This window comes from Aethalodelphis obliquidens, unplaced genomic scaffold (assembly GCF_003676395.1).
Source record: "Aethalodelphis obliquidens isolate GAN/ISIS:26980383/991018 unplaced genomic scaffold, ASM367639v1 scaffold1, whole genome shotgun sequence".
In the NCBI taxonomy this organism is placed as follows: Eukaryota; Metazoa; Chordata; class Mammalia; order Artiodactyla; family Delphinidae; genus Aethalodelphis; species Aethalodelphis obliquidens.
In genome coordinates this window covers 61763029-61784539 of record NW_020837945.1, presented here as the reverse complement: position 1 = coordinate 61784539, position 21511 = coordinate 61763029, and the positions used below count along the sequence as shown (strand labels likewise).

Below are 21511 nucleotides of genomic sequence, written 5' to 3'. Positions count from 1 at the left end.
TTTTCAGAACCCAGAATTTTGAAGTAATAAGAACTGGAAGAGTCCTCTGACAATTGTAAGCTATTGCAAAGTCACGTAAAGCATAACAATGGACCTCTGTATAGCATTTTTATTAAGCCACATTTTAATTATAACCATATTTTGAGCAAGGACATCTATTATTTTAACTCTACTAGGCATGCCACAATACGATTTATAATAACTTTTCTTAGCCTCACCTATGCAGAATTCATTACAAATGAATTTTGAAATGTTCATTCCAATAAGCTGTGGGACAGACCTGCACCACTGTGTCATTTGAGAAATACTGGAAATAATGAACGCTTCATACATTTATCATTATCTGTGACTATACCTTGGTACGAGAAACTTCCCAGATTTTCAAGGAAAGGAGCAAGTGTTTGGTCTTTGTAATTGACCAGCGTCATCCTGCCCCAAGATCAAGGCATTTGAAAGTGTTCAACCCTAGCTCACTGTCATCCTTCCCATGCGGTCATCTCTGAGGTGCTAATAAATAGTACTACTTAGTTATTCAGGTTCTGAACAAAATGAGAAATAAGTAAAGGAGACATACACGAGGCCCAGTTGACCCCATTGTCAGAGATCAAGATGGTTAGAGGTAGCAGCTTAGTGTAGCCAACCTACCTTCCCAATCATGGCAGCCCTGGATGGAGACAGGCCTGCCCACATGAGAGCAGGAAGGAAAGAGCCCACGTAAGACATCAGTGTGGAGAAGCAGAGGAGAACCTCTGCTCCCTGACAGAAGTTTGGTCCCAGCAGGAAGAAAGGGGAGAGATGAAGCAAACAAACCGAGTTTGCTCTTCCCTAATTTTTCAGTTAGAAAAATCACCCCCTGGGTTCCAGAGCAAGGAGGTTTAATAAATAAGCTCCCACCACATAGAAGGAAGCATCTAGAGTGAGGAAGGACTCACCCATAAAACTGTACAGCTGGGACTTGTGTTCCTGGTCCCATGGCGGAAGGGCTAGAAGACCGCCACCATGGATTATTATGTTGAAGTGCCCCAACTATGAGCCCCAGAGGTAGAGGTGATGGAAAATGTGGAGTCTGGCCCAGATTGGACCTGGTTTAGAAAAGTGGTGGTTATCATTAAGGATTTGTCAGTCTGAAGCATGCGGCTCCAGAAACTCACAAACACTGTTTAAAATTCATTTTACAAATTGAACAAACCAATTGAATCACAAGCAAGATCGTCACTCTGGCCAACGTGCTAGAGATGGTAGAGTCATTGGCAGTTTAAGAGCCTAGCCTAATACGGTGAAGAGGTGAAGACGGGAAACGAACATTTATTCAGTGGATGGCATCACTTAGATGCCCACGCTGGAAACATGGGTGTGATCCTTGACACTCCTCCTTCTTTCCCTCACTGTTCACATCTAATCTTGTCGATTCTGAGGCTCATATCTCTCAATCTCAAATCTGTTCATTCCCTTCCAGCCCCTTTATCAAAGACCTAGTGCAGGCTATCTCTGGGTTCCTTCAGCAGTCTCCAAATGGACCTCCCTGACTCTGGTTCCAGCATTTTATAGATGAGGAAATTGAGACACTGTGACTCTAGACGAAGTACTGAGCTCTCTAATGATGAATGATAGTGAAGGACATAGACTGGATTTGAGCTCAGGTCTATCAAACTTTAAATCCAAGTTCTTAACCTCTACTCCATACCCCATCTCTATACAAATAGCTCCCCCATCCACACCACTACCACTAATCATTGCATTAACCATTGAACTAATGTGCTCTAATGATCTATATAACCAATCATAGAATGAAAGGATTTAAAATGGAAACTTGGTGATCATTTTAAGCTAACTTCTTCTTTTAAAGGATGAGAAAGAAAAAGCTCAAACTGGTACAGACACTTGTCCAGGCCACAATTCTGGTTAATAGTCAAAATCAGACCTATGGTGTGCTGTTTCTGACTTCTAGTCCTGACTCCCAACCCATGTATTAGATAAATGAGTTACAACTTTGAATTTAGCAATTTAAGGGTTAAGGGCTAAAGGAGTTATGGGTATAAAAATACACTTGGGTCCTAATGCTACCAACTGCCCATTTGTGAAGAATGGGCCATTTTGACTAGAATTGGTTTGGTGTGGGGGTTTTTTGTGGGGGGTGGCCACGCCGTGAGGCATGCGGGATCTTACTTCCCTGACCAGGGAATGAACCCGTGCCCCCTGCAGTGGAAGCACAGAGTCTTACCCACTGGACTGCCAGGGAAGTCCCCTAGAATTGGTATTTTTTAAGTTGGAAGGGATGCTATATAGATCGTTAATGTGTGGTGCCTTCATTTTACAGATAATAAAACCAAGGCTCAGAAAGATAAAGTGTGTGATGGGAAGTCCACACAACCAAACAGAACCTAAATTCCAGCGCTCCTAGTTTCCAGTCGAGGGTTCTTTCCACTCATCTTGTTGCCTTTTTCCGTCTAAACAAAAATGAGCAGCTAAGTCTAAAGCAGAACAGCCACCCACTCTGGCTCATGTTTACACACGGGCTGGTGGTGGTATCCAAGTGTACCCTAACTCCCCTTCTCTGGGACAGTGATTTGAAGATGTCCAAGCTGATGTGAAAATTAAATGGGGGAGAAAATTGCAGACTAACCTGATGACGCTTTTGTACATCCTTTTTAACTAGGAGGATCCAGGTCTTCTACAGGTAGAAAACTTGGAAAATAGCTTTTGAATATGAAGACAAAAACCCAAAAATAAGTGAGCTGAACCAGGTGCTGAAGAGCAGAGATGTCAATGAATTTCGTATATTAGAGTTCACTTCACTAATTTACCTAAATAAGCTTTTTCCTTTATAAAATATAAACAGATGGTTTGGGTCTATTGTGTCCATGTACACACAGCCAAGTTGCTGTTTTCTGGCAAATAACCTTTGGACAGAAGTCTTTTTCTCCTTGAGGGGCCATAACCTGCACAGACACAGCATCATCAAGCCCAAAGCTCAAGTTTACCATCGTCGCTCAGTCCTGTGGACCTGTAAACACTTGTTCCACTTTCCGTGGGATTGTTTGAAAGAATCATGGCAAATCAGAATGTGTTTCTGAGCTCATTTCAAGCCCATTACAGTTTTATAGACTCAGTCCTAAGCAGAAAAAAAATCAAGTGCACAACGACCAGAGAGAGCAGAAGACTGGTACCCCAGGAAGGTGTTTATGCACCACGATAGACTTCAACCTGCACCCTCACACATAAAAGCAAAATTGACCTGGGTCATAGCAGTAAGGGAGCACAGAGGAGGGAAAAAAGTATAGCAATCATCTGACATTAGTTTGTTTTCCTGGATTGCTGCAACAATATCAGGCTAAGCCTGGCTGAGAGGACTGTGGTGCTCTATTATTTTCATCAGCTTTCTTACTGCCATCTCCAAAGGTAACAATAATAATAATGATAACGATGATGGTGAAAAAGAAAGTGCTCAAATTATACACTTAAAATCCCAAGTCCTTTAGTATTACCACTCAATTTATGAAAAGCAATAAAACTATGCAAGCATTATAACCTATGATTGGAATAACGAATGGTCTCTTGGAAGAGGGAAAAAGCTATCCTAGGTTTCATTTCCATAAAGCCCCGTTAAGTGTCCCGTTGAAGTAAACCAAGTCTACAGTTTCATGAATCTCTTATTTCTATTTAGTTTTCTAGTGATCCGTGCCATTCAGTGGATCACATAATTCTTGTACATGGAGCTTTAAGACCATTCCTGTCCTGCCTCTCTGCAATCAGACTGTCCTTCCTCATTCCTTCTTGTGTGGAAATTCTGGAGCACCGTCCAAAGTTCATGTAAACTGTGTGTCTGTCCTTCCTACAGATCCTCCCACTATCACGGAATCCAAGAGCAACGAAGCCACCACTGGGCGGAAAGCTTCTCTCAAATGTGAGGCCTCGGCAGTGCCTGCACCTGACTTTGAGTGGTACCGGGATGACACCAGGTATGTGCCAAACCTGCTGCACCTCCACTGCTCCGCCAGGTCTCCCCTGCTCAACAAGGGAAACCAGAAGCCCTAATGACAAAGCCAAGTTCGGCTGTAATTAGGTAGGCCTATCCGATTAGGCTCTTTATTTTCCAAGGTTTTTTACCAAGTGCTTTGGGGCTGTAGCTCTTTTTTTTGTTGTTCTGCGGTACGCGGGCCTTTCTCCGGTGTGGCCTCTCCTGTTGCGGAGCACAGGCTCCGGACGCGCAGGCTCAGCGGCCATGGCTCACGGGCCCAGCTGCTCCGCGGCATGTGGGATCCTCCCGGACCGGGGCACAAACCCATGTCCCCTGCATCGGCAGGCGGACTCTCAACCACTGCGCCAACAGGGAAGCCCCGGGGCTGTAGCTCTTAAACTGAACCCCAAAGCACTCAGGTTATGTACATAGGGTGAGGCAGGTGGTTCGGGGGTAGTGTCCACCTGCGTGTCTTTCTCTCCTAGAGCAGAAACCAAAGCCTGATGAAACTCATCCATTCCCGAGTCTTCTCCATCAATGGACTTTGATTCTGATACTATGGGATTGCATGATTAAAATGAGGAATTGAGCAGTAACAACAAGCTCTACCTACTTCCTTTCTCTCCTTTTTCGCCAATATAATGATGAAAAAGAAATTACTATACCAAGTCTTCATCAGTGTTTCTCTTTACTCTTCTGTCTTTGAACCCTTAGGATAAACAATGCCAATGGCCTTGAGATTAAGAGCACGGAGGGCCAGTCCTCCCTGACGGTGACCAACGTCACTGAAGAGCACTATGGCAACTACACCTGCGTGGCTGCCAACAATCTGGGGGTCACCAACGCCAGCCTCGTACTTTTCAGTAAGTATGCCAAAGCAGGGAGCTGCCTGGGAGACCAAGTCGATGGAGTTCTCCTGTGGAAAACTTGAAAATCATTCCCATATCTTTTAAAGGTAAACTTAAACAAAAATCAGTGTATAGCCACTGAAACAGAAACACAGGTTCACAATCCCTCTGTGTAAAATGAGATTTACAAGTGAATACCTCTCCTCTCTATTCCCTGGTGTACTTTTGATAACTGCCTTGTTTTTTTGTTTCTTTTCTTAGTTTAGTTGTTTTTTTTTCTTTTTTTCCTGGTTGGTTAAACTGTAAGAATATTCAGAGAACAAACATCTCTTTGGGGATGGTCTCTTTAAGGAGCAGAGATGGTGTAAGATCATGGAAAGTGGATGACACTTAAAAAATGGCAGTGATGGGAGTGATTGAGGGAGAAATATTCAGTGAGGATGGATAAGGTGCTGGGAGAAGGGAGAGGCTGTAAAAAGAAAGTGTATTTTTAACAACACAAGAGGAAGAGTGGAATGAATGATTAAAACATAATCTAAAATCTAAGGGAGGAAAAACGTTGCAGAAAGGTTTCCATATGACAGCAGGAAACATTACTTGTCTGATATATTTTTGGAAGAGAGATGGGATGGTGAGAAAGAGGACCAAAGCTGCTTCTGCTGGAGACCAAAGAAGGTCCTCAAGGCAGACTAAGGAAGGACAAGTGATTTTAAGTTATTGGTATTAATAAGAAAGCCCACCTTAGAGCCTTTCCCTTGAGTGGCATGTTGTAGTCAGATACCTCACCCCCTGCCTTGTTGGTCCGGCAGCTATGAGCACAGAGTCAAATGCCTCCTGAGAAACAGAAGTACAATGGGTGAGATCAGGGGAAATGATGACACTTAGAATAGGAAAATGTTTATCAGAATAAGTAAAACAAACAAAAGTGATAGCATGTGCTGGGCTAGAAAGTTCATTTGGACTAAAAGAGAAAGTCCAACAAATTTATTATTTTGAAATAATAAGCCACTAGGAATTTGTTTTTGTTGTTGTTGTTGTTTTTCTGCACAGGCTGAATTGGAAAATTTAGAAATACTATGACCAGGATAAATGTCTCCATCTTGCTTTATTCAGTTTAGATGAGGCTTCAAGAGAAACGTTTTTAGGAGAAAAATTAATTTAAGTGATAGTTCCCTCAAAACATAGTATTAAAGCCATTTTACAACTGCTCAAGATCCAATCCACTTATTTAAAAAAAACACCACAAACTATTCTAAATTTGGCCTTCAGTTTCTCATTCATAACTCCCGTTGACTTCAGTCTGTAAGTGTGATGGGATACAGCTATGCTACAAATGCTGCATCATTATGAAGTTTAAAATCCATATCCCTGTTTACTTGTCTCCAAAGACCAAACATCAGTGTTCTTTACTTAAGCTAGAGACGTCGATATTCAAAACACTTGAGAAGATATTTATTAAGAAATGTACTTACCTGTTTCGTTCCTGACGTTAGGGATTCCATACATAGGGGGGAAAAGAGCCTCAACTATGAATTTGAGATTCCGACAAATCTAAGGTGAGCTGATTAAGTAGAACAACATACACTTAACAAGAGGTTTTGTAGGGATTGGAAAAGAGAAAATGGGATAATTGGATTAGTTAGAGAAAGTGAGCAACTATAAATTTGCATGAAAGTATGCAAATTTTCTTCTCTTGTTATCCCACCCAGAAAAAGGACTGTGCTAATGATATTTTTCAAATAATAAATGCAATGATACCCATAGACTGAGAGAGAGGATGGGGAAGAAGGATAGAAGGATGGAGTAGGCTCTATGATAGCCTATTTTTCACAGGTGTGAAAGGAAGAAAGAGACAGAGAGAGAGAGAAAGGGAGGAAGAGGGGGAAAGGAAACATTTGAGGAAGAGAGGAAGAGCATGGACTAGGTCAAAAATAATAGAGATACTGCTGGTCTGCTGGTGGTGATGAAAGGTGATCTCAAGCCCTGAAATACCATGGTCCTATTCACAAAAGTCCACTTCAAGTACGCAACCCAGTAAGACTAAGAAATGTCAAGAATCTTATAGAACTTCTGTTTGTAAACTAAGAATCAAGAAATTGGGCAAGTATATTATGGTCATATTGCCCTTGATGATTTCATAGCAGTTACCCTCATTATACCTCTGAGAAGAGTACAGGGCCGTGATTAATGATGTGCTTCTTCGGTGGGCCCTCTTCGAGGCAGCCCGCACTGGCACCAGCTCTGCACACCGCCGCAGGCAGAGGAGAGGAAGCACATGCCTCAGCGTTCGGCTTAGAATTGATTTCCCACCTGACGGGAAAGTTAGGAGGCGTAATACCTACAGAAGAATAGAATGCAAAAGGTCACTGGGCTTTGAGGGGAAAAGAAGCTATTAAAATTGTCAAACATTAGTGAATCTACTGTCATCCTGTTTCTTTGACATTTTAAGGAGGAAGCTCTGCTCCTTGTGTAACAGGAATGGCAATTCCACCACAACTGCCTTGCCACCATGAATTGGGTTTGGGAGATGTGGAGTTACAGCCTTCATAGCTGGATCTTTAAGAATAAGGCTCTGTGGTAACCAATTTACACAGGTAAAAGGTTGGGAGGAGAGCACACACAAGGGAGAGGAAGAGAAAGAAATGAAGAAAAAGAAAGTACGTGTGTGAACAGATTGCCCATCACTTAGATTCAAAGTAGATGGGTTTATTGGGAAGAAGGAAGACACTGCTGGTGGCGGTACTTTTCCACAGAACAGGGTCAGGAGGGGAGAGATGCTTGGGAGGGGCGGCCATGGCCAGCACCCGTGACAGAGAGCATTATGTGGGCAGCGGGATGCTCTGCTGACCCAGCCGGTCCAAAGCAGACGAGCCAGCTGGTGAGCTGCTGCCAGCCAGAGGCAGCAGCAGGTAGAAACCCAGAGCCGGAGCCCCTGAAGAGTTCATGATTATCCATCTTCACTGGTGCATCAGCACATTTTCCATGTCCACCGCAGTGACGTGCTGACTTTGTACAGTGTCAGTTTGCGGTCACTGATACATCTTGTCCTCCATCACATACATACATATGCTTCTTCACTCTCTATTCAAATATTATCTTCAAAGGGGTCAAAATGGGGGCTTCCCTGGTGGCGCAGTCGTTGAGAGTCTGCCTGCCGATGCAGGGAACACGGGTTCGTGCCCCGGTCCGGGAAGATCACACATGCCGCGGAGCGGCTGGGCCCGTGAGCCGTGGCTGCTGAGCCTGCGCGTCCGGAGCCTGTGCTCCGCAACGGGAGAGGCCAAAAAAGTGAGAGGCCCGCAAACCCAAAAAAAAAAAAAAAAAAAAGTGTCAAAATAATTGAACGAGAGTGCAAGAATACCTTGTATTCATAGTCATTTTTCCTAAGCCAATGGAAGCATTCCTTTCTCATTTGTCTTGTCCTCCACACATTCTAGTAACTGTTTATTAAGGATCCATTCCCTTAGCCTATATATCCAAGTAATGCCTTTTATATCTTTTTTCCGTCCTTGGCAAAGTGTTACATTATATCATTTCTCTGTACACATTAATCCATGGTACAATGTATACAGTCAAGGATTCCGCTCCTTAGTTTTTGTAAGATGTGGGAACATGTATCACATGGGTGAAGACTTGGACTTCTGCGTTGTCAGCATGTGTAACATGACAGAGTCCGTGTATCCACACTGGTGACTGCAAGGCATCCGCAAAGGAAACCTTATCTTGTTTTATTGCTTGCACTGAGTTATTTTTAAAGCAACAGGTAGGGAGGAAGACTAAGGGAGATGATTTTAACGTCATCACTTCTTATCAAGTGAGTATGTACAAGGTACTCTGCACATGTGCCGAACACTTAACATACGTGATCTCATTTAATCATCAGGACAGCCTTATTAGGCACTCGTATTTCTCCATTATACAAAGAGGTTAAGTAACTAGTGCAACTAAGTAAGGCTGCTGGGATTTAAATTCGGGTAATCTCCTTCCAGAGTCCAGGCTGTAAACCAACACGTTATCTAGATTTGTATATGTAGGGAAAATGTTAGGACATGTATCTTTGGTAGTTTGGAGGTGAAAAGACATCTAGCTTCTTTCTCCTTTTTTCACTTAATGATATTTTTCACTGACTAAATATTGTTATATTCCTTCCCACTGAGGGGCACTACTTCCACCACCTCCCACTTCCATTTCCATTAACCCTCACCAGCCTGAGTCCACTAGATTAGTGAGACCGTTGGTTCATCTTTGGCACATTGAGATTTTGAGCAGAGAGTCCAGCCTACTGCTCAGCTTTTGACCCTAGGCATGTCAAAAGAAGGCATTCGTGGGCTTCCCTGGTGGCGCAGTGGTTGAGAGTCCGCCTGCCGATGCAGGGGACACGGGTTCGTGCCCCGGTCCGGGAAGATCCCACATGCTGTGGAGCGGCTGGGCCCGTGAGCCATGGCCATTCAGCCTGCGCGTCCGGAGCCTGTACTCTGCAACGGCAGAAGCCACAACAGTGAGAGACCCACGTACCGGAAAAAAAAAAAAAAGAAGGCATTCGTCATGTTAAAGGACAGTCCTACTGATCAGTTACCTTCTACTTTAGAGAAATGTGTGGAGCGGTAAGGTATTTTGAGGCTACTGAGTACAAAAGAATAAAAATACAAAGAAACCTACACTGAGCCATACCACATCTGTGTGTAGGAGGTTTTAAAATTTTCTTTTTAATTTTGAAAGATCATTGACCTGTAAACCTATACTTGATTACATTTTAAGAACAACCTAAGCAACCCAGCACTGGAGAGAGCCCTTAAAATCAGGGCCTCCCTGCTTCTTCAGAAATCATTTTAAGTGATTACCTTTGAGGCCCAGCACTTAAATATACACCACGTGATGATGCTAGTGAAGACTTGGCAAAGCCTCAACCAGCTACTACTGGATGCCGTGTAATAAAGCAGTTCGAGCAGCTATTTGAACACTATCTATATGTAGTTTGAAAGCCCTCCTTATGAGGGCTCTCTGTGGATACAGTAGGAAATAGATGGGCACCAGAACTAGTTTTAGATTTAAGAGTGTAGGCATGGAATACACCTACTTCCAGAGAGACCATTGACCATATCCAATACCCACTGGAAAATAAAAGAAAATCATATCTGAGTTAATAAATTACCTCTCTCTGTACACCCTACTCTCAACCCCAGCTTTTGTCATTTAGGTGCTTTTAATTCAGAGGGGTTTCTTTCAAAGTGTTAACTCCAGTTTAATTGTTTTTTATGGTGTCCGAGCAGAATCAGCCAATAACACCCTCCACCCCATTTAGCAGATAAGAAACCAAAGCTCAGACTTACCAAGAGCCACAGCAGATCGTATTGGGGTAAACCTTGCATTCCGTTCTTAAAACCTCCCAATCAATCGATAAGCTGTGTTGACCTCCTCAAATACTAGCAGGAAAAAGACAGAGCACGTAGCACCAAGGTTCCTGCTCTCCCCTACGTTTAAATGTTAAAAGTCGGAGATTTCTTTTTCACTTTAAGTGGTATTTACTTCACTTTACACTCTTACAGGAGCCCATAAACCCTGGCATAAACTACAAAATACAGCAAAATGATGGTGGAAGAATAAGGATAAAAAGCTAGGATGGGGAAGCATCTAAGAAATGATAAGCCAGTAGGATGAAATTAAGAGAACGAGAATAACTAATGGGGTGTGATGGGGCTAAGATGATGATAACAGGGTGGGAAATCATTGAAGAGGCAATGAGAGGTGGGTGGATGAGATGTTTAACAATATAAATGGTCTTGTCGAAATGAGGGCAGAGTGCATTTACCCAGCTGTGAACAGTGTGATGAGAAAATATTAAGCTGAGTCGTTCAAACAGTCTGAATAATAATTGCAATAAGAATAAAATAAGATAGATATAGTATAATATGGGACAGTGGTCTCCAACTGCTCTATAAATGCTGAAAGCAGTTTAGCTATTTATTTTCAAAGCTGGAAACTTAATACCAAATAACCAGTTGGAGGTTTAAAACATTTTTCTCCTTGACACTTGTGTAACTAAGACACAGTTTTTCACTGTGCTATTATTGACTTGTTCCATCTTAAGGCACTTGGAAAACTTTGGCATTTAAGCCACACCTTTCATCCAAGAAAGGAAAGCTCACTCTTCAAGGAGACTGGGTTTTCTTAGTGTCCAGATGTACTGAGTGCCCAAATTCCAGGCAAAATCTACTCTTCTAAGCTTATGACACAAGATGGCAGGAGCATCAGATTTGAATGTGCACATATGCTTTTCTTTTTATGGTTTTGATTTTTGTTGATTTTCATTTATCGCTGATCTTTATCTAACCAAGCTGCTAGGAGGAATGTAGAAAAGTATTATGATTACATTACATTATAGGGTTTGGGGGTAGCAAGTAATGCATCCTATCCCTAATGCAACATTCTATCTTTCTGAAAGAGCCCCAGAGGAGGATTTAGAGTTAAACCTGGGTTTTGATGAGACAAGTAGAGGATACCTTAAAGCCTGAACTCTTTCAGCACGTTCAATTTATGGTCAGTAGCTTAGGGATGGGACTGCGAGCGACCCATAAGCTGAGACTCTAGAGTTTAAAAGAAAAGCACGTCTTACTGCTGAACAGGATGTGTCATCAAGCAAATCTGACTGGTGATCAAACTTAAGATGAGATTGTATTATCACAGGGGGGTGGGATGAAGGAAAAGACTAAAAATCAGATTTTATCATGCCAAGAAGCTTAGTGTCTTTGCATTACTCTTGTACTGATATCAGTAATGGGGAAGGAAAAATCTGAGGGAAAAATTGAATTAGTATTTACCAAAATAAATTTTCTAGATTCTTGGCTAAAGCTGATATGAACTGTAGGGCTTAAAGGGAGGAAAGGAGTCTTTAGTTACCACAGGGTCATCTGTCAAAAGTTAAAGAGCCCAGAACCAGGGCCAAGATGCATGACCTGAATTTGATCACTACTAATTTAAATACCCTCAATACCAACACCCCCCAAAATCTGTAATCTTGTTGGATTTTCCAGAGGAGGGCAGGATCCTGTTTGCAGGGTTACCACAATAAGGTGTTATCCCCTATTCTAGCTAATTTTTTTAAAGACTTTGGATGTTAAAGTTTACTAATAGCTCTCTGATAATTTAGTGTTGACAGGAAGGACAGACAAATGCTTTACAGGAGATATGATCCCGTAGGCATGAAAATTCATCTGTTTTATAATTGTGAAGCTAAACATGAGTAAGACATATCTATATCTATCTATGTAAATTCTCCATGATGCTTACTATTTTTTCCCCTTTAGAGCGTGTTTTACCCACAATCCCCCACCCCATTCAAGGTCAGTATGATTTTTATCGTTGTAGTTCTGTTGCTGGGTCATTCTCCATCACCTATAATGTGCAAAACACAAAAAGGGGGAAGCACCTTGACAAAATTCGCATACAAAAGGAATCATTTTTTTCTTTAAACCTTCAAAAAAAGGTCAATCGATTGCCCTCACACTAGTTGAAAGGCAGGTAACTGGTCTGTCTGTACCTGACCTAACTTCAAGTTGGTCACTAACTGAGGAGACAGTGCTAAACTCAGACAGCAATTTTTTGTTCTATTAATACATTTTACAGGTAACTATGAACTCACATATTTGGAACACAGCCGGTTAAATTCTGTAGCTCACAAAAATATGAATCCTGTAACTGACCACCTTATACAATCCAAATCTGAAGTCATTTGTATTACTTGTAAAAATGAATTTATCTATTACCAAAGGTTGAACTCAGCCAGATTACAAGGACATTACCTTTTCTTAAAATCTTGGCCAATTTGGGGGCGTTTCCTTTTAAACATAACTATTTCAGAAAACACAAATAAGAAAACAAGGTAATCGTTCCATATTCCTTCTCACAGAAATTTCTACACACTCAAATTAAATTTTGCCTTCTACATCACGTTTAGCTGCAAGTGCAGTGCAGCCCCGACCTTCTAGCTTAAGGGCATTTAAAGGCAAATTGGCAAATAAAATTAAAACAATAAAAAAACCTGAAATGAAACCAACCTACCATTGAAATTAAATTCCAGAAAAAGTGATTTGCAAATAACACTCAAAGACTTGAGAAAAAATGGAAAGTAGGCCATGTGGAGCCTAGTGTGGAAAAAATAAATCCAATTAAACAAGATTGTCGTATACACTCTAAAGGAAATGTGCTCAGAATTAAAGGTAGGAAGCTGCTGTTCTATAAGTCTGAAGACGGATCATGTTTCATTAACACTTGTCCAAACTAAAAATTAGGCCAGAATTGGGTGTAGATATGGAGAGTGTCAATAATGTGATGTTTTGCATATGTATGTATTCACATATGTGCAAACTTCCTTTAATTACATGAGAAATGAGAATTGCACGGTTTCAAGGATCAACTAGACAGATTAATAACAGAATTATTCTTAAATTTGAAGTAGGGGCCAGACTATTTTTAGAAGAACTCTGTTGAATAAAATTCTTCCCTAAAACATTGATGAAACCTGTTTCTTATCCCAGTCACTAAAAATAAGACTGTTAAAATGTGCCTGTTTTTTAGACTTGACAAGAAACTCAGTGTTCATGGAAAGCATCCCATTTTGAATTCCTGACATGCCACAGTCATTTTAAAACATTTATCTTCTACTGTTGCTGCAGAGATTGACACCATTTTATCATGTTGCCATCTTGCAAATATCTTGATGTGACAAACACGCACATATGCGTTTGTCCCAATGGGTAACATTTTCAAAGAGGTCATGCTCCATCCAAGATGGGCTTTGTACAGTGTCACTATTACTCAAGGCATCCTTTGTGAGAGCAGTTCTACAGCCACAAAGTCAGATATTTTATCTGATCACTCTTTATGATATATATAACATTGAACAAAATGAAGCCAGACACTTCACAAAGGACAGCTGTTTGATATTGAAAAACAATTTGGACCAGGATGGAGCATGTGGGATTTTGTGGAACTTGTTATTTTCCCACAAACAGAACTGTTGATTGGAGAATGACCCTAGTGTGATTTTACGTGGTAGATGGACTGTTGTAGATAGCTTCCATAGATCCAGTAGTTTTAGAGAATATAGTTTATCTTACTACTAATACTTAGGGCTTCTGCTTGTAGAAATTGAAAAGCTGTTCATGGAGACTTGGGGTAGCTGGTGAGAGAGGTAGTTATAGGAGGTACCCTCTTAAGTTTCCTGTTCCTTACAAGGACTTTTACTTTCTAGAATCAAATCTGTTTTCTTCTCTTCTTTCCAATCAAGATGGCAGCCCATGGAAAAAAATACTAACATATGGGATCCTTAACCCTTTTTATAGTACCGAAATATCTAAGAAAAGCTGACTGCCTCACTGTGGTCATAACTATAACATGAGACACCTTCATTTAATTAAGTATTATATATTGTCATCATCTATGTGCAATCCTACCTTTCCCTCCTAAAGTGGGAAGATGTCTATAAGCAGATGGTTGATGCAAATGGCTTGAAGGATTTTGAGCCAATTAATTTTCATAAGGTGTTTTGAAAGTAGGAGAAAGTCCCCAAGCTCCTTTTCTCTCCTCCCATCATAAAAAAAGAGAACTTTCCCTCCTACTTTCCAATAACAGGAACACATGTTTAATCTCAGCTACTTCATTGTTAATATCTCTCTTTGGAGGGTTTCCCCTCCTACCCCCTCTCTACATGGCCCATCAAGGTGACTGGGGATAAACAGCAGAGTTGCAGCAGGAATGCAGTCCTAAACCTCTTCAAGCTGTGATTAAAAAAACACAAGGCTCAGTAAATCAAATGTGTTTCCCTTGGGTTTCCTTCATCACATCGCTTGATTTTCTGCAGTGATAATAATAATACTGGAATTACACCAAAGGACAATTTATATTGTCTGCGGCCAATCAGAAATTTTCAAACTTCCTTTCCTCTTATGCCAAAAACAAAACAAAACAAAAAAATCAGGGTGCTTCCCTGCTCCCTAATTTAAAAGATAAATAAATAAATAATAAAATAGTGTGCCATTTTTTATCTGTTTCTGATAGGTGTTTTTTTCCATTAATTTTAATTTAGGTTTATTTATTCTGAAATGAGTCCTGAATTGCATATATTTTGCATAACTACCCCTGACTACATCGCTGCAGAAAATCCACTGAATTGTAAAATGAGGAAAGAGCCAGCTCTGAATGTCTGAGGGAACTTTTCTCACTTTGTTAGTCTCAAGTCATTTCCTGAGGGCTCTGAATACTGAGAATCGGGTAACATTGCTCCCGTCTCCTCCCTACGCACAGCCCCTCATGACGGACGTGCACCAGAGATGCTCTCACATTTAGAAGGACCGCAGGTGCAGAATGAGGTGATGAAACCAGCCTCCCGAAGTAAAAATAAAGGGAAAGAAGAGAAAAGGACAAGAACAAACCACCGTTGTGTGTTTATCACCCTCAAGTGAAGAATTCCCTCGAGCTCAACGCTCTCTGGCCACAATTGCTGCCACTTAAAAAAAAAAAAATTAATAACCCTGGAATCTGTCTACCCTGTTTGCCTCCTATCTGATTATTTATTCCAAGTGAACAGCCTTTCCATTCACTAACCCCGTGTGGCTAGTAGGTTTGGGAAATGTTTGAGATTATCTTCCAGGTTCAGGCACTGCACTGGGTTTGTTCACAGCTGCTTGCCATTCCGTTCCTGTTTTTCCATTGATAAAACACATTGTGCATGGCTGGGTTTGCATGATTAATACAGCTGTCTAAAGCTCACTCTGAAAACAAAACACGCCCCACAATTAAAGTAAAAAAAAAAAAAATTAATGTCCACAAACAAACCAGGCTTGCAGAAATCTGCACTCCTCCTGGCCTGCTTCCTCCCACAGGGAGACTGGTGTTGCTGTGGGTGTGCCTGACATCTGAACAGCCAGATTTCTATCTCTAGAAAGAGGAGGAGATGTACCTGTCCTCAACTGGCACTCCCAGGAATGGGTTCTCAAATCAGACTCCACTGGCAAGGAAGGAAAACAGGGAGGAAAATCCTACAAAGATCCCATGCTGTGAAGGTGGCTGGACTATATCCCTACAGCGTCATTTATTTTCTGTAGGATATAATCCCAGGGATCAATGAGAGAATACTTCTTTTCAGCTCCTTATTATAACGGCAGTTTTACCTTGTCTAATAAAAAATGGTAATATTAATAATAATAATAGCCAATATAGATAGTGGGCTTCTCATGTAATAGAGTTCTAAGGGCTTTTGCATGTATTAATCCAATTAGTCCCTCCACTCCTAGGAAACTAACATGCACCTTCTCCTACACTTTTAATCATGAGAGTACACCCAAATTCCAATCTACTCCTTGCTGCACCCAGGCACATATATAAATCTATAGTACATTATAAATAACCATTATGTATGCATTCATGGTCATTAGATATGTATTAGATATACCTGTCTAATGAACTTTAAACACTCATCTAATTTATTTTATGTATTATAATTCTTATAATGTATAATACAGTTGCCTTACAATCCATACACTTTTACAAAGTCCATTTCCAGACCCATTCAACACACAGAGTTGTATGCCCAACTCACGCAGAGATTTGAAAGCTTCCGTCTTTAAAAAACATGAGCGGAGCTGTCTGGCATCGGCACATCTAATTTCACACACTTATTCAGGCTGATTTACATACACACCTCTATTAATCATGGATAATTACTAGCATTGTTCTCTTTAATTCAGTTTTTCCAACTGTGAAATGGGAAAGAAATTATATTTTTCATGCCTACAAGCTCAAATGGTGTTTTAAATAATATATAAAATAGAACTTCAATTTCCTAGAAAGAAAGCATACTGAATGCAAAATGATCATATTCAGATACACATATGTCTTATAATTTTTAAAGATGTACTTATAGTTAAAGATGTACTTGTATCATGTGTCACGTTGCCTGGATATTAGTTAGATAAAAGTTCGGTTTGGCTTCATTATAGTTTGACGTATTTCGGATTCTAGGGATGTCTGAGATGCCCACACTGCTAACAAGTTTAAATAGAGAAGTATCCCAAGGTCAGAGAAAGAAGACTTTTCATTATTTTTTCACCACCATCATAATACTACACTTAAGAGGAGCTGCCAGGTACACAGTTCCCTACTGTGTGACACACACTCATACACTCATGCACTTGCTGTCGATGCCCGTATGCACATTGCCACCTGTCAGACTAATCCATAATGATCGATCTAAAGAACCTGCCCTTTATTTTTGCTCAAAGGTGTAAAGCATGTCCTAGGAAAGCGATAGGAAAGTCCTAGGAAAGTGTTTAAGTACATTTCTCCTTTCCCACTAGGTGATGGAAACAAGGGTCTTGTTTTTTTTAATAGAACTTAGGTAGCCACGTCAACACAAATTTACAGCAGAATCATGGGCCCTGATTAACACAATGAAGATGATTAAGAGTTGACATGAATACCTGACAACCACCCTCTGACTCCTTTAACGGGAACAGGAGTCTGACTTCCTCCCGGTCTATCCCAAGTGGGATATAGTTGTGCCAGTACTTCACCTAGAATCAATACTGCACCAGCCAATTCAACGATTTAGACCCAACTGTAATAGGTAGCCCAAACCACTGATTTAGACCCAGTTGTAACAAGCACTTTCTCTGTTGAATCCAATTCTGTGTTTTGCTCTTTCACCTTTTCATTCTTCCTTCTGCCCTGTTTCCTAAATGGTTCTTGTTCTCTCCCTGTTAAAATTTTCTAGCAAGAATAATTCTGAAATTTATTCACGCTCTTATTTAAATGTCCAACAGAAGCTTGGAAGTGTTACCTCTCTCAGAATTTACATTTAGCTTCAAGCTAAATGGCTAAAAATCCTACAGCATCAATTTAAAGGAAGGAGAATTTTTAGCCCTGGGACTCTTTTCTGATGCCTTTTCCTATTTTCCTAGTCTGGATCTGCCTACATCAGTCAGCCTTTCCTGGTGATCTCCCTGTATTTATGCCTTGCTGTGCTATTTAGATTTCTAGAGCCAGCAGGGACTTGAAGATGAATATTTTTTTTTTTACATCCAAGCTCCCACTAAATTTTAATTTGATGGAAATATTTCTCTTCTATGAGCTATATGAGAAAAAAAAATATCTTTCAAAGTAACAATTACATTTTGGGATTAAGTTGGAGTAATTGACAGTCTTGTCTTTTTAATTAAAAGAAAGAAAGCCGCCTAAGAAGAGCTCAGTGAGATTTGCAGCAGAAAATGTTAGCATGCTGCCCCAAAGGGGGAGAAGACCAGGATCCTGAATGGACAGAAAGTGCTGGTGCAGGTCCCTCTGGTCTTTAGAGAGCTCGCCTCGGTGTTTGCCAGAGTGTGACATTTAGCAGGAGGTAGCAGTGTGCTGTGAGGAGCATTGCTGGGTGTAGCCAGGAAGGAGGTCCTTTCACTGGAAGCTTCGCTCTAGGTTCAGAGACATGATACGGATCAAGAGTCCTTAAAGGAAGTGGCACTACTTAAGAGTTAAAAAAGAAAGAATACATATTCTTCCAAGAATTCAATCATCAATGCAGTCTCAGCCCCTGACAAATTTCATAGTATAGCCCTGCAAACGTATAATCTTTAATTTTCGTCTGCCCCGTGGCTCCCTCTTTCCTTTTCACCTGAATTTCTTATTCCTGTTATCTGTATTACTTGATCTTCTTTTTCTCTACATTTTCCACCATATTCATCTTGCACTATGCATACACTCTCTCTCTGACATCCTTCAAATAAAACCATAGAAAAAGTTTTGATGTTGTTAACATTCACTTCTAAACACTGGTTACCAGCCATGCAAGCACCACAAAGCCATTATCCCATCTATCTGGAGGAAACATCTACTTCTGAAGAGGCAAGATACAAATTAACCTTAGTAACAACTTCTCTTACACAGTCACTCCGTCCCCACAATGTTCTTTCATCAGCACAAGTCATTTGTAGGTATTAAACAAGCACTTCCATAAGGGAAAAAAATCAGCTTAAGGGGTCCCACCTTACATCTCCCCTTGTATACTGTGGTGAAGAAACACACCTGCCAAGTCAGAACACAGCATAACATAATGAGTTTGGAATTCCAACTTAAGGTGTTCATTTGTACACAGATATACGATGGGAGTAGGCAGACCCCTCACTAGGACTCCACTGTGAAGTGTCAGCTATAGCCACCGCAAATCAGTAGGGGGGAGAGACCTTACAAGTCATTTATCACGCTTCCTAATTGGACCCTGGGGAGTCGAGCACTGCCATAGTTGACTGCACTATTTTACTCATCACAATGCTGATTGTAAAAGAAAACACTTCCGACATCTCTGTAACACATGTGTACGTTTCAATACCTAGACATTACCATTAACAGAGTGTCTTTGCTATAAATCACAGCTATCAGTCCATTCTACTTTATCTGCCCCATCCTCACAAGGGAGATTCTGCCTCAACCACTCACGTTCCAAACCTTGCAGTTCCGGTAGGACTTTTAACTGCCTAAGAGGATATTGTTTGGGGCAACAGTAGCGTCCTGTGCTTTCACAAGATAAAAAAAAAGCAGTAAGAGATACCTGGGCCTTGAGATAACTGAGCACCCATTCTGTGCATCATCCCATCCCCTGTAGCCCGCACGGCACCAGCATCCCCAGCCATGTTCTATGTTGGAAAGTCTCTTGGCCATTCTAAAGCGCTTTCTCAATTGTCCATGTGAATGTTTGGAGGGCAGAAGCGACTAAGAAAAAAAGGAAAAGCAGTAGCTTGCACTTCTCTTTGTTGAATCGCAAGTTAGAGAGTAACTTGGGAGATTTGTTCTCTTTTCTTCCCTGGAGTTCCTGAATACAGGTAAGTTCATTGTTGAAAGCTGCTTACTTCGCGTGGCAGTGCTGTAAAAGATGGCATGCGCTCATGCATTGGAGGTTGGTCTTCCTTAAGGACCAGCCCTCCCATTCTGTCATTAAATGAATAGTGTCGCTTGTTCTGCATTTAGATGTACTCTCCACTTGCTTTTGCTTTGTAAAGTTCCTTTTAGAGTCCATGTTTTCTTTTCCTCTGATTTCTAACCATGAGGAACACAAGAAATAAACTTCATTCTCAATGGGCAGTGCACACTAGTTTCTGGCCCAGATGAAGTTCATTTAACAATACACGGTATTTTGATTACACTGTTCATTCCCTCAAAAAAAAAAAAAAAAAAAAAAGTACTATCCTAGTACTTTTTATGTGCCAAGCTCTCAGCTGGATCTTGGGAAACACTGTGGAGAGCAAACCAGACACGGCCTCAGCACTAATAGAGCTTACAGACCAGACGGGGCGGTAGATCAGATGAATTAAGCAACTTTGCTATGTTGAGGAAACCTGTGTGGTATATGGGGAGCACAGAACAGGGGCACCTTAGCTAACCTGGACTGGTCAGAGAGGCTTCCAGGTGAAAGTGAAGTTCAAACTTAAGGCAGAAAGGACAGAAGGGAGAGAGGAGCAGAACATCCCAGGAATGCAGAGATCTAGAATCCAGAGAGAGCTGAACAGTATGGTCTAATGAATTTTTAAAATCCGAAAAAAAAATACATTTTTCCCTAATAGTGTCTTACTTTTCCTTGTTTGCGTCTGGCCTGTTTAAAAGAAAAGTGATAAACCAGTGGAGTTAAAAGAGAGGAGATGGGCATTTCTGCCCCTGTTACACATTTAAGACAAGAAACAGCACCTGTCCGCCTGATTGTACGGATATGTACGGATAGCGTATACTGTATGGTAGGTGGTGTTATAGAGGTGAGTTGCCTGGAGGATGCTGAGAGCCTATTATCTAGCAGAACATCTAGAGAAAACTTCCAGCCTCTCAACAAGGAGGTTTGATAGTAGGTTTTTATTTTAGTTGTAGGAACGATCAGGTCGTATGGCGCCATTTGCGTTTTCCAGCAGCTGCTCTAGAACCTGGCGATGATGCTATGTTTGGAGTCGGTGACGCAGCAGGAATGACAGATAAATCACTGAGGCATCCTGGCGCTCCAAGTAGTACAGTCACTGCGAAGGGCCCAGAGCAGAACCACCGCCTTCACCAAGTTCTGCCCTGCGGCGGTCAGTGCCGCAGATGCAGGCCCTAGGGTAACTCTGAGCACACCACCTTTTTTTAATCCCTTATCTTCCCTTATTTCCAATAAATAATCCCTTATTTCCAAGAGCCTTAACATCCCAGGAAGTCTCACAAATTCACTTGTTATCTCTGCATTCAAATGCCATAGGCTAGTTACCTTGTTTCATGGTATTTGAATGTTTTTGATATTGAAACTTGCAAAATGAAAACACATCTTACATGGATTAAAGACCATCTTGAATCCCTTAGAATTTAAATCTAAAATGTATTCTAAAACGGATCTGCAATTCACAATTTAGAGCATAGAAGTAGAGAGAAAGAAAACCAGACAGGAGGAAAATCTCTAGAGACCGACCCAAACCTGTACTTTTTAAATCCTTTTTTAGCAAGTTAAATACATGAAGGCACAAAAGGCTTCAAATATACATAAAATGTATATTTTTAAACACGGAAAATATAATCTACTTTGCCCCAACAGTAAGTAGATTCAGGGCTGGGAGATAGCCCTTTATGAAATGTGATGATTGTTCTTTAATTCCATCGAGGGGCAAAGGCCAAGATTTTACCCACAGGTGCAATGGGCGTGTTCCAGGCA

The 21511-nt window shown here is 41.1% G+C and overlaps 1 protein-coding gene across 1 annotated transcript in view; it reads left to right on the top strand.

Moving 5' to 3' along the window:
* The window catches only part of LSAMP (limbic system associated membrane protein), a 648598-nt gene that overhangs the window by 607902 nt on the left and 19185 nt on the right, over nt 1-21511 (top strand). The window contains exons 5-6 of the mRNA XM_027105266.1: nt 3839-3959; nt 4673-4821. Coding sequence (XP_026961067.1) covers nt 3839-3959; nt 4673-4821 — 270 coding nt within the window. The remainder of the gene's footprint in view (nt 1-3838; nt 3960-4672; nt 4822-21511) is intronic.